The sequence below is a fragment of the Glandiceps talaboti genome, chromosome 2, assembly GCF_964340395.1.
Source record: "Glandiceps talaboti chromosome 2, keGlaTala1.1, whole genome shotgun sequence".
In the NCBI taxonomy this organism is placed as follows: domain Eukaryota; kingdom Metazoa; phylum Hemichordata; class Enteropneusta; family Spengelidae; genus Glandiceps; species Glandiceps talaboti.
This window is the reverse complement of record NC_135550.1, coordinates 6,155,930-6,169,688: the sequence shown is the minus strand read 5'-3', so window position 1 is coordinate 6,169,688 and position 13,759 is coordinate 6,155,930. Positions and strand designations below refer to the sequence as shown.

The window sequence follows — 13,759 nt, the reverse complement described above, 5'->3', positions numbered from 1 at the left end:
TGTTGCTAAAACTTGGGTTGTTTTGTGTCTATTGATATCTACCTCGGGCTTCGCGTTAACACAGAGTGTCGCACTAACACGTCAATGAAAGGTTAGCCCTATGTGATCTATTAGGGTGCACTGTACAGGGATATTCGAGTACAATTATGCAGTAGATATCAGTACATACAAAACAACTCAAGTTTTAGCCACATGTGTAGCTCCGAGGACTGTGAGAGAGTCAGTTGCAGCTAGTGCAGGTTTAAGGAAATCTGATGAAAGATACAAATTAAGTTGTTCAAACTGAATAAATTAATTCACATTCTATGACAATACCTTGCAAAGACATTTCCACTGCCTCCAGGGAATGTATAAGGGTGTTGTTTTCGGAAAACATGTCCAACACGGCTACATGGTATAATTTCAAGTGTACCTCCACACTGCCACACTCTAAAAGAAATTTCTGCAAACAATAAACATAAACTAGTTATATTTGGCTGATCCGATGATGCTAAAGACAAAATCTAGTAAGAGTTTTTGGAACCTTCAGTGTTGAGTTTTCTTGAGACCATCCCGTTTTCATTTTTGATGTATGTTATATTACGGTGAACTCTAAAAGATCTTTGATATACACTAAATATTGGAAAGCTAATACTAATCAGTTTGTGGATGACTCACAATAGAAAAGGGGGTTCGGAAAACAACAGTAATAGAAATGACAATACAAGCAAGTAGTAGAATACACTGGAACTCTGTTCTTTATATGCACGCACATTTCAACTTGTAACTGAAACTTACATCACACAAGAATTCACGCACATTCCAACTTGTAAATGAAACTTACATCACACAATAAATTTTGATTTGATCCTCTGCCTTATCGCCGGGCTGCATGCTGATTGGTTGATTATGTATGACGTATGACTATATAATGAGTTCATCAGAAACGGCAACAATGTTAACAACAACAACGTTGAACACAAAATATGAATCAATAAATGTAATTCACGACAAAGTTTGAGCTAAAGTAAAAATCATTCCTATTCACGATGGACCAAAATCACATGACACCCATGTGACTTCCAACTGACAAATCATATCCAATGATAATAAGAGGTAGCACACAGTAAATATTGATCATGTGATACCCATGTGACATTTCTTTAAACCTATCATATCATACCATCAAATTCACATCTCCTCCCTTGTGCATTGTTTTATAGTTAGATCAAAAAAGACCTGCTAACTTTTTATTGGCTGTGAGGTCAACTTTACTTGACACACCAAACACCTTACCTAAATTTTCTCCACCCCAAACATCCATCATCATATCATATTTTCCTAGCTCATCAAACCAAGGTTTTGAAATTGTAAATAGACCTCCAGCAATCATCGGTGTCCTGGGGAATAAAGAAAGATAATTCAGATTTTAGAAGATAATATGAAATATGAAACAACTATGGATACTAGAGACAAAATGTATCATAGGGAAGTGTATAATGTATATCCTACATGTATACCATACATTGTCTATTTAAAGCTGTACTACCATCAACACACTTTTTGAAAGTTTTTATATATATATATATATAATGACTTACTTCTAATATCAGATACCCTTAATAGTATTGAATCAACCAACCACCCCAACCCCACCCCCACCCCCACCGCCACCCCCACCCCCATCCCCACCCCCACCCCCATCCCCACCCCCACCGCCACCCCCATCCCCACCCCAACATGGTCGTGATTGGATTTTAGAGAGGCTCCATGATTGGTGAAAATGAATTTCTGGGTCCCCAAAGCCTGGGGCCAAGAAATGCAGCTAAGATAATACCAGTCACCTCAATTTTGTCCCCCTTTCAATAAATGCTGTTTATCACATATATATATACATATATATATAAAATATTTTGATCTAAATGTTAACTATGGTGAAGACATTGAAAGTACGGTGCATGACAGTGTATCAATGTAGGTAGGTCCGCACCCTATTAGTAAACAGATTGACATAATAGAGAAGCTAACTGATTTAAGTTGTTTACACCTGAAACCAAAAATGAAATGTTATATTTACTTAAAGTATCAATTAATACAATACAAAGTAGTAGACTATGTTTACATACTTCCCCAATTGTACATCTACAGTACATGTACATGCATGCACACAATACGTATACAAACTCACACTATTCAATTCATACATACAAAAGTAATCTAACAGGTATACTGTGAAGAAAACTCAGCTACTGGATTTATTTACACTTTTACCCTTTTGTCTTTTTCATTTTGTATTTTGTTTTCAAAAACGTATTCTTCACTTGTAGTCAATTTACATATAAGAGCGTTTGACAACATGTGTTTTTTTTTACATTGTACAAATCAGTTGGCATATTAAGCTGTCACACTCAATGTGAACACTTCTATTAGTCTACACAGACTAATATGTTAGTACAATGTACTACAAAAAAATCATCAATTCTACAAAAAATGAAATTTGTTTCAATATGTCTAAATATTTACTTTAATGCTACTGAAACTGTTATAAATATTGCAAATATTCATAGTGTTTGTGGCAATCTTGTGATCACAGTAATCGACACACACACATAAAAATATATACCACTCGATACACTATTATTTCCTGTTATTTCTGACCAGTAAAGTAATAACTGTTCCCCCTATTCCGGCATAAAAGTTGCTATACATGAAAACTGTCCAACTACGGATATTTTAAGAATACTTAAGTCATTGAGGAAATCATTAATTTTGCACATGTGTCATGTTCTTGACAATACAAGGCTGTTTGTGACAGGGTAAAGAGGAAATTAAACTACTAAAGTCAAAGAGTGAGTTATGCTGGCAGGTGTACTGGTATAATACACGTGAACAAACACAACTATATACTAACAATCAGTGATGTGGCATATCTTTACTGACTGTACACTATTAGGGGGAACTCTAGGCTCCTACAGATTTTATAAAGACTTGTGTATAAATTTATCTTTTTTTTTTAACAAAATAGATAACTTTAGAAACATTAATAAATCTATATATCTAATATATCCAAAACACATGTATGCTTTAATACTCGGGATATTTACCCAAGTGCGTGCAGTGTTCTCTGCGACTGCATGCAAGTGAAAGTAAATGTTATTGCTAAGGTTTGGGAAACACCAGTAACACTGTAACAGAATGGGGGTTGAAAGTTGCATAGTTTCCCATATACAATCTACCATAATTTTGTTTGGGAACCTTAGGAAACCCGGTACTTACTACCCTGAACAAAAACACTGGAAAATGCAGTAGAAAACACTACCGGAGTTTTCCGAAAACTAGCCCTGGGCCACTATTCGGGCACAACTTTTGTGTGTGGATGTTTAGTAGCCATTCAGAAACAAATGACTCGAACCTACCAAGTGCAGATTCAAAGCAGGCCACACTAACCATTTGACCATCTTGATTCACAAGCTAAAAACGGTTCAGACATTTTCTGAGAAGTCGGAAGTCAGAAAATGTGAATTGGAATCATTTCTCGGTACCTGCAATAGCATTTTACCTCATGCTAGACGGTCAAAATAGAACAAGAAGGTCGACTAATTTTCATGTGAAGCGTGTTGAGTAGAAGTTATGGTGTCGACCATGAAATCGAACGTTCATTAATTTTTTGATGTGCCCAGGCAGTAATATTCTAATTCAGGTGCCGAGAATTGCAACCAGAAAAGAAATGAAAAGAAATTGGGATACAAGATGGACAGATGCATGGACATAGTCCCCCCAGTGGGAGACTAAAAAACACAAACATATAGATATAACCACTTTCATTGCTACATACAGCTAGCCTGCTTCACTGCAGCTATGGTACCTAAAATAATCAAATTTCTCTCTTCTTTTTTTTTTTTACAAAATGTCGTGTGCAAAAAAAGGAAAACAGGAGTAAATGAAAAGCCGACAACAGTTGCAGTTATGCATGTATGCATGTTGTTTGATTCAACACATTCACTGCCTTAAGCCAATGGTATTACTTTACATCAACACATCAGATTATCAGGGACTAGGTTGATAAACTGATCAGAAGTTTTTATTCTTCCCATCAATTATTTACAAAACACTATGGAAACCAGAAATGACAATATAATATCTATGCAGTATTCATCCCTGGTAGTCACTAGTGTCAGATATCATCAGATGTGATCAGTCAGCTCATTGCCACTCTGTCAGTTTTTGCAGCGTTATGCAGACAGTAGGTAGACAGAGATTTGAACACTGATAAGGCAGAAGAAAACACTTACAAAAAACGATGGCTTCATCATGATGATTTACAATTCTGTTAAAGCTTAACAAATTTGTTTTGAAACATGAGTTTGTTGAAGTAAGCTCAATAGTCAGTAAGCTCAATAATCAGAGAGACAGAGAGAGAGAGAGAGAGCGTGCATGTGTGTCACTGTCTGTCTCTACATGTATGTGTATGTTTGTAAACCTTTATGTGTGCATCTGTGTATGAACCGGTGATAAAGATGGACAGATACATGAGAAAGACACAGACAATGAAAGGGACAGACAAATGGACAGAGAGACATGGACAGACAAATAGACAGAGACATGGACAGACAAATGGGCAGAGAGACACATGGACAGACAAATGGAGAGAGAGAGAGAGAGAAGAGAGAGAGAGAGAGAGAGAGAGAGAGAGAGAGAGAGAGAGAGAGAGAGAGAGAGAGAGAGAGAGAGAGAGAGAAACAGGGACAGACAAATGGACAGAGAGACAATGACAGAAATAAAGACATAATGATAAAGCTATAAATAGTGTGTATGTGTCATTGATATGTTTCTCATACCATACTTCTAAAAGTATATTGGATTTCAAAAGGACCGGGCTAATAAATTCAATGATATTTACATGTGTTTGTCAAGTTTAATAAGCTTTGTAAAACATGAGTCCTTTTACAGTGTTTGTTGTACAAATATCTACCCATGTCATTCATGTAATATTAGTCAAATTACTGGTAGTGCAAACTATAATTGAGTCATTTGGAATTTACATTAGATAAATTTACAAAGTTCAGTCAGTCAACAAAATACGGTTTACACATCTTAAAGGACACGAATACCAAAAAAAAATATGTCACCATTAAATAATGTCCAATATTTATCCAAAACCTTAGAAGGTGATTGAATGATGTTTTCGTGAGTTTTGTGTTATCATATCGTGCAAATTTGGAGACTGTTAATTATGTTGAGTTGTTCAAACCTGTTAGGCTAATTAGTATGGCATGACACACATTGTATCATGCAGGCTAATAAATTTGTTATTTTATACATAATCCTATGAAATCAATGTTAGTTTTTATGTCATAATGAGTATTATTCCGTGGAAATATGAGGCGCAGGTAAGTATTTTTAGTCTGTGGAATCATACATTCATTATATAGTTTATCACATAATTAACACAATCCATATATTTTTTCTACAATTTTGAATCAAATTTTAAGAATACTGTAACATTTCATTGCACTATATTCTCCATCACGTATCAAAACTGGTATTCGACAGCTTTGCAAATTACGTAATCGCATGATAATCCTTCATCACCTTTCAGAAGGTCAAGCTTACGATCAATGGGTCAGACTGTACTGTGGTTTCTCAGCCAAAATTATCAGATACAGCTTTGTGATCTAACATCAATTTAGTTTTAAAATGTAAATAAAACTTGTCTGAATATGACAACATTTTTTTTTGTCATTTTAATACATTCATCACAATCTCAGATTTGGCACTTCAGAGCTCAAGCTCAACGGAAGTAAGCTACCGCAGTACCAACTGCTATATACACAAATCAGCAATGATGGGTATTTTGATGATACAATTAAATACACATTAAAGTGCCTTGACATCAGACACATACCATCAAAGGATAAAGTAATGTGTATATTTACCAGTTTTGAAAGTACATTATGCCAAATAAAAAAAGTTGTTTGGTTCTGGTTACCCGACCCCACCTAGTTCTTCATGCTCATCCTAAAATTTGTTTACGTATTCGAGAAAAATATTAATAAAATTGCGAAAATCATGAAGTCTCGCAAGAAACAGTGAGTGCAGAAACTGACATCAACTTAAAAAGACAATATAAAACTATTCTTCCAATCTGTAATGACTGTACATCTGATGGGAAGAAATAAACAATACAGAGACCATTTGGAAAACAATGGAAAACCTGAACTAGACACTCACACATGAAAAAAAATATATAATAAAATCAAATAAAAAATATACCTACCCCACCTATTTTAAAATTGAATGTAATTGGCACCACACACTTTTTTTTTACGCTTAATTATTATGAAAAAGTGATTGTAGCATAGGATGGCAGGAACAAGTTATTCTGAACAGTTGAAAAAAAAAGTGAGGTAGATTTTTATTTGTCCTGTTTTTGAAGTATACATGTAAAACCTCATTTTTAATAGTGCACTTGCCATGAAAGCTCTTCCAGTCATATGGGTTTCACATGCACCTACAGTGTAATTCACAATAAGTATAAAACATTAGGTGTAACTATTCCATACAACAACAACACACAAGTTTAACAATATACCATGACTTTGAAGTGACTTCTAAAACTTCACTAGGTAGTACCAGTAAACACTACTGACAACACCACTAATGAGAGGCAATTTAACTCGGGGTAAAATCAATTTTCACTAAAGGTCACTTACATTGACCTTTGCTTTGTCTGATCAATTCACGGAGGCAGACAGGAAAAAATCACCCACAACCCAAAGTAATCATTCTTACCTCAACAACACTGCCTCTGCAATTTCTTTAAGAAAACTTTAAGTTCACATTAGACACTATTGAATGCTTCAATGCACGAGTTTTACATATTTTCTATGAAATGAAGTTAAATATTGACTGTTGAGCAGGATTGTAATGAGGAAAGAATTTGGGGGGAGGGGGGTGATTAAATAAAGTACAGGGAAAGTATGATATGATCCCATGTACATACTTTGATCATGATGTCGTGCCAATAATCACATACTACTGGTGTAAAGTACTACTACTGCAGATATGGTGAAGTCACACTTGTCAGTTGGTAATGCTAAGCAACAGATCACCTAAAGAAATATCTAGCTACTTGGTTGTCATGACAATGATAATGTAAGTTACTTGTGTGCTGCTATGGTAATGGTAGAATGAAGACATCTGTGCATGCAATATGATCTGAATGTTTCTCATTAGGCTCAAATACACAGTCCTTGGATTTAAAAGGTGTCATCTCTTCTAGGTAGGCTAATAAAGTTTCGGTTTTAAACACATACATGTAGATCAGACAAACTGAATTTCTGTTCTTACAATAATCGAACTTGGGAGTCCATCTTCAATAATGGGAACCAAAGGAATTGAGAGACTGAACAAATAAACCACATGTATTCAGCAAATCGTTTCTGTAAGAATGCACACACAGTTTATTGAGACATACATACTTTGTATAGAACACATCTGATTGATATCACAGCTTGTATCATGAAATCCAGCTATTTGGAACACATTCACAGCTTCAGGCTTAATATGTATATCAATTCAAACATTATATATTTTCTATAGGTAAATTTTTAAAAGCAATGAATTCATGCTGAAATTTCAAAATTTCAATATTAGTTGGTGGGGAAAGATGGACACTATGATTGTATTTCCTATGGAAAATATGACTCTGGATAAGGAAATTCAAGCAGTAATGTGAGAAAAAAACACTTTTACTTTCAGATTTTACCTTGTCTAGATATCAGCACTGTTCTTCAATTACATGTATGTCTGTCCAGTTAATGGTATTGTCAATATTTATCTATTTATTTGTCACACAATAGAGAAGACACATACAACCACAAAATAAGTACAAACAATCACCAGATACAGTACACATGACTTTGCGTTGGTGTTTCACACCAAGAAGTAGATAACCTCCTGATCTGCATACAAATATCAATATTAGGTTTGTATATTTTCACTTCATGTCAAGAGAATGTTCACATGACAATAAAGCTAGGATTTGATGAGCTACTGTTTTTTTCTTGTAAATCACTGGGTTTTTTTGTATTAAAATCAACTGATAATGAAACTGTCATGTTAGATGTAACTTTTTCATTGTGTTTAATATGTCAATTGTCATGTTTGCTGGATTCAATATCATGTCACCATACAAAGTTTTGGGCTTTACCTCGAAAATACTAGGTGAAATTTGCTTGGTGTCTTCTCTCCAAGAAGTCATGAGTCAATTTCTATTGAAATATTGGACTTTTAATTCTCTGTACCTATCATTTTACCTCATGCAAGAGGGTCAAAGACTCAAAATAGTACAAGGTGGTCAACTTTTTCTCACATCCACCTTTTCAAAATATGTGTAGCGTGTTGAGCAGAATTCATAGTGTTGACCAAGAAATCAAATGATGCACATAGGTGGTAAAATGACATTTCCGATCAACAAGAATTAGGAATTTAGCAGTTATGATTTTTTACAGCAATTCAGACAGATATGTCAATCAAAACTGGATATTATTTGGTATGTGTCTTATTTCATCCAATATTCCACTGACATTTACACAAGTACACACTGCAAATCAATGTTCACCATTTCATCTAACAAAACACCGGGATTCATCATCACAGCCTTATCGTCATGAAATGTGGTAATACGGCGGCGGTATGAAACTCAAGATTATACAGTAAAAATGCACATTTATGATGTATAGAGAAGAAATGATGAGAAAAAAAAGTATGTATGGTACTCATCTGAAAGGTATGAAATGACAGCCATGTAATCCAAACCAATAGATCTGTGACCTTTGATACAATATTACTGAAGGCATTCACACAGAGAGTGTGCCCTCTAAGCCAATTTCACGTGCCATTGACGCACACAATATCTAGTGACGCACCAAAAGTTAGGTGTTCCCCTATCTCTTACTATGTGGTGGACTCACAAGAAATGTTAGTTTTTCTCTCATTTTGGCTCACAACAACAAAATATGGCTATCATTAGAGGGAACACTGGATATACAGTAAAAACAAAACATTTGATCCAAAAGTGAAGGATTTATATTCTAAAACACCTGAACTCAGGATAAAGATTCTTCAAAAGTTATCAGTTTTTAGCTTGCTATATATTATTGCCTTAGGTGTTGATCACTTTATAGTCTTCCACTGCATACAATCTTTGTAAAAAGGTCAAGCCCCCCCCCCCCCCTCCCTCCCAATAACGATGTGATTCTCATTATTATGTTTAATAGTATACGTAAGGACAGTATTAAATGTATTTATGTTTTTATTCTGAGGGAGTGTGGCAATTCCATTTTTGTTATATCATCAAAATTTCTGATTTTCACATCATTTTGTGTAAAAATTTTCTTGGAACAAAATAAATCAGTTTATTAAACCACATATTCAAAACAGTACACAAGACATGGCAGTCGATATCCCTTTATTATGTGTGGGTGTCCCGTTTAATGAAGAAAACATATTAGGACACAATATCCGATTCGACTTTGACAGACAAATGCTGTACTGAGTGGGAGAAACATATTACATGCCTAATTTCAATAAGTTATACAACCATACAATTGGTGTCAAAAAAGGATCAATTGTGAAATACAAATATCATACTAAAACTTCTTGACATTTTGTAACAGTTGACAAAGAAGAAAAAAAAAATTAATTGGTAATCGATGATTTTTGCAGACATAATTATCCTTTTTTATAATATTTTCTTCAGGGATAATTTTAAACCTAACATTATTACTGAATAACGTGACAAATCAAATTTCTCTTTTGAGGGGCTTTTTTTTTTTGTCTGTTTACTACGTTCAATCCTAACTTCATGCCATTTTATAATCCATTATCACTGATGACATAACAGAAAGAGATTTCAGTTTGATACCCTTTACATTGTAATACAAATATATCCATTTTTTGACATCCATCTACTTTTGTTGTGATCTCCTTTTATGAATGGTTTTTGTTCAGGCCAGTAAGGACATGGAAGATATATCTATGTTCAGTTCAGTTCAGTTTGGTTGAAGGAACTAATAATCCTTTTTGAATTCTAAGCATATATGTAGCTGTCCCCCTTTGTTGTGCACCGATAATACATTCTTTATTACATTTGGATGTGTATTTTACAACTCTGCATTAAATTATTATCGTTCTTCATCTCAATTATCAATATATTAATACACAGGATGCTAGCTAAGTCCCTTAGTTTCATCCCAGAGCTATTACCTCAGCAGTTTTGAATTTATCTGACATTTTTTGAACACAATCTTAACGCATTACGGTATGTCGATATTCAGTGGTTTATGGTTGTGTGTAATAATATATTGATGTTGGAATGTCATCGACCTCAAGTGGCTATTATCAATATATAGAATGGTATTTAGGTTTAGCAAATATTGAGTTTGATGAAAGTATATGATGTAGGAAATGCTCCTGACCAAATAACAATTGGATGGAGAGGGGGAGGGGGAGGGGGAGGGGGTGGGGGAGGGGGAGGGGGAGGGAGAGATTCACATTGGACACTTTAAGTCAAGAAAGTGCAAACTCTGGGTTTAAGCCAACTCCAAAAAAAGTAAGAAAGAACAGTTTGGCCCTAGATCAGACATATAATATTTAGACAATCCATTTAATATCCATCCATCCATTCATCCATCCATCCAATAATCCAACCATCCATTCAGTACAGTAATTTGTATATCCAACTGCAGTAACTTGCATACCTGATTGCTGATATGGGGTCATTTTTCCTGGCATTTCGTTCTGTGGCTTGCATGTAATCCCACTTGAACACCAAATTCCAATCAAAGCCTCCTTTTAAGTCTGCAGAGGCAGCAACGTATTGGAAGTTATCCATGTTAATGACATCAATAATGGGACTAACGACTGCCTTGGGATTCTGTAATGTGTAAAATACAGACGCCATTTAGGCTGCATACATTTGGCTGGCGTTTGCAATCATGACAACTTCATACCTTGGGAGTTGTTCATTTCCTTACTGTTGAATCTTCATTAGTGTTCCAATCAATTACTAACCTACAATAACTAGTATTTGAAATAAGAATGAGTATGTGAAAAAAGTACACAAGGTTAGGTATGTCCAATCAAGACAATCAAAACTACTTCCTACATGTACCTTGGCAGTTGTTCATTTCCTAGAGCTGAAGATTTATTATTGTGTGACTCATCTTTGAAAAGAATTTCAAAAAAGCAGGCAATGTTATTCTTCTGACAGTATACATGCATTGGTTGCTACATATGACATACATGTACCAAGACATTAAAACTTCCTACATGAACCTTTTGGGAAGTACATTTCCAAAAGCTGACTGTACACTATTGTTCACATCAATCACTTATATTTTCTCTTTTTTTTTTAAATTAGAAAAAACAGAATAACAAGTTACTCTTTAGACCACATATATTTTTGCTAAGTATATGTACCAAACATACAACTACCATAGCTTTTCATGGCAATATGGATGTCAGTAGCAACTTTTTTTCTTCATATTTCAATTACAAAGTATCACATTATTCCATTTCTCGAAACACCTTATTTCCACCATAAATTATGTCAATTTCACAATTTCCGCAATTTAATCATTTTGGTGTATACTAAAATGTAAACTTTCAATATCACAGCATGAATGGTACATATACCATGAAACTTAATATTTTCATTGAGATATTAATGACATTACTTGATTACATTGCTTTTGCTAGAGTAATGGTTTCAAGTGTACAGTATCATTGCTGTACTGTATGTGAAGTCAGAGGGAATTGATACATAGTGCTTACAGAATCATTTACTTGTATCTAAGTATGTAACTCACTACACCCTCTGTTTATAATGGATTTCACCATACGCACGCTGCACGCCATATTGTATGTGTGTTCAAACAGAAAATATGGGAATAGTTTTTTATTGTTAACTTATCATCGGCTCTGTGATGTGCAAAACATGAATCAAACCATTCAAAATTGCACCCATTAATTTCATTTTTTTTAAAAAATTTTAATTAAATTGAAAATGTACTAGCTGCCACTGAGCATTTTCTTTTTTGAAAATGTATTGTTATATACATAACTTACTCATATATCATACACCTTGAACAATATTGAATCACCTGTGGGTGAACATATGTTTTGTAACTGTATACATGGATAAATCAAATTGATTTTTTGGGTCCATACTCAAAAATCAGCGCCCTCAATGGCGATCACGATCTACACCTGTTATTGCAATACTAATGGATAAGACCGACCACTGATTACATATACAATGTCGGATTAATAGTATTTTAACACTTTTCAGTGAATAGATTGTGGTTGTCTGATCGAAAAATGACACTGCAGTTACAAACTAGTATAGTTTTAACATGGTGACAGATTCAAAACCAAACTTTCACTCAAGATTTAAACTTGTCACTGCATCATTTACAGATAATATTGACTACTAATTAACGGATATAAAATCTTTTATTAAACTGACCAATTTTTCTGATATTTTTCTTTATTCAGAATGGAAATTACTCGTGACCATATAGGTATAGTCAACTATAGTAACAAGACCCCTTATGTCACTGAACAAAGAAAAACATGTCTGCAGAAAAAAGAAATTGCTGGAAACAATTCCCAGCATAATAAACTTAAAAAAAAATATTGGGGAATAATATCTAATTACATGTATGCAGTTGAAATAGCGGACTCATATCTTGAGCACCACAGAACCAATAACATGGATATCAAACCTATATTTTTGTTTGAATTTGGCTCCAAGTATGGTATATTATGCAACATTTTCTGTACAAGGGTAGATTATTTGAAATAAGATGCATCCCTAACACATGCACTTGAAAAGAAGCAGGTGACATTGGTGTCCTCAAAGACCTTTCCATTCAATCAATCTAATGGACATACAAAACACACAATTACCTCCTGAATGCGATCTATAAGTGGTTCTAACCAGTTCTGATTACATTCACAATGACTGTCCAGAAATGTTAAAATTGGAGCCGTGGCATAATCAGCACCTTTTATCCGTGAACGCATCAAACCTGAAAACAAGCAAAAAACACAGATGTGATACAATTTATAACTATGTCAATTTATCAAATGCAGAGTTCTTCCTGGCACTCACGTGTGACGGTACTTGGGGTATCTGCATGAGTGCTTGCAGGATTCTCTATGACCATACTTCCAGGAGCATAGCGAGTGAAAGTGCAACAAAAATCACTGCAAGCACAAGTGCAAATATCCCTGACTACCCATACTGGAACTTATGCGACATGGGGTCCTGTTAGTACTACATAATTCAAAATAGTAAGTTCCTATAAAAATGGCACTATGCAATAAAGTGCTCTAGTTGACAGTGAATGATAGCATATCATTTGCATGCAGGTACACAAAATCTTTTTCTCAGTATTGCACTGCAGTGGATATACCACTAGTATGTGTGCACACTGGTGCAAGGAATCACTGGTACATAATGTAATAATTTTCATTACTTTTTTCATCAAGATGGTGTTCAGAAATAACTAGGCTTTCTGAGTGCACTTGTTACTTTGATAAGGAGGGGCAATCACCATGACTACTAAATGCAAAATATGTATAACTGTATAATTTATAAATATCGATAAAAGACTCATTTTATGCCACAACTCCCACTCCACCCCCTCACCCCCCCCCCCACCCCCACCCAAATATAACCCCAATCAGCAAGCAATCACTGATCATTCAC

General features: G+C 34.6%; 1 protein-coding gene across 1 annotated transcript in view; it reads right to left on the bottom strand.

The window, feature by feature from the left end:
• The window catches only part of LOC144448950 (polypeptide N-acetylgalactosaminyltransferase 2-like), a 64,982-nt gene that overhangs the window by 10,888 nt on the left and 40,335 nt on the right, over nt 1-13,759 (bottom strand). Inside the window, exons 6-9 of the mRNA XM_078139338.1 lie at nt 12,955-13,076; nt 10,743-10,918; nt 1,276-1,379; nt 316-442 (exon numbers count right to left, since the gene is read on the bottom strand). Coding sequence (XP_077995464.1) covers nt 316-442; nt 1,276-1,379; nt 10,743-10,918; nt 12,955-13,076 — 529 coding nt within the window. The remainder of the gene's footprint in view (nt 1-315; nt 443-1,275; nt 1,380-10,742; nt 10,919-12,954; nt 13,077-13,759) is intronic.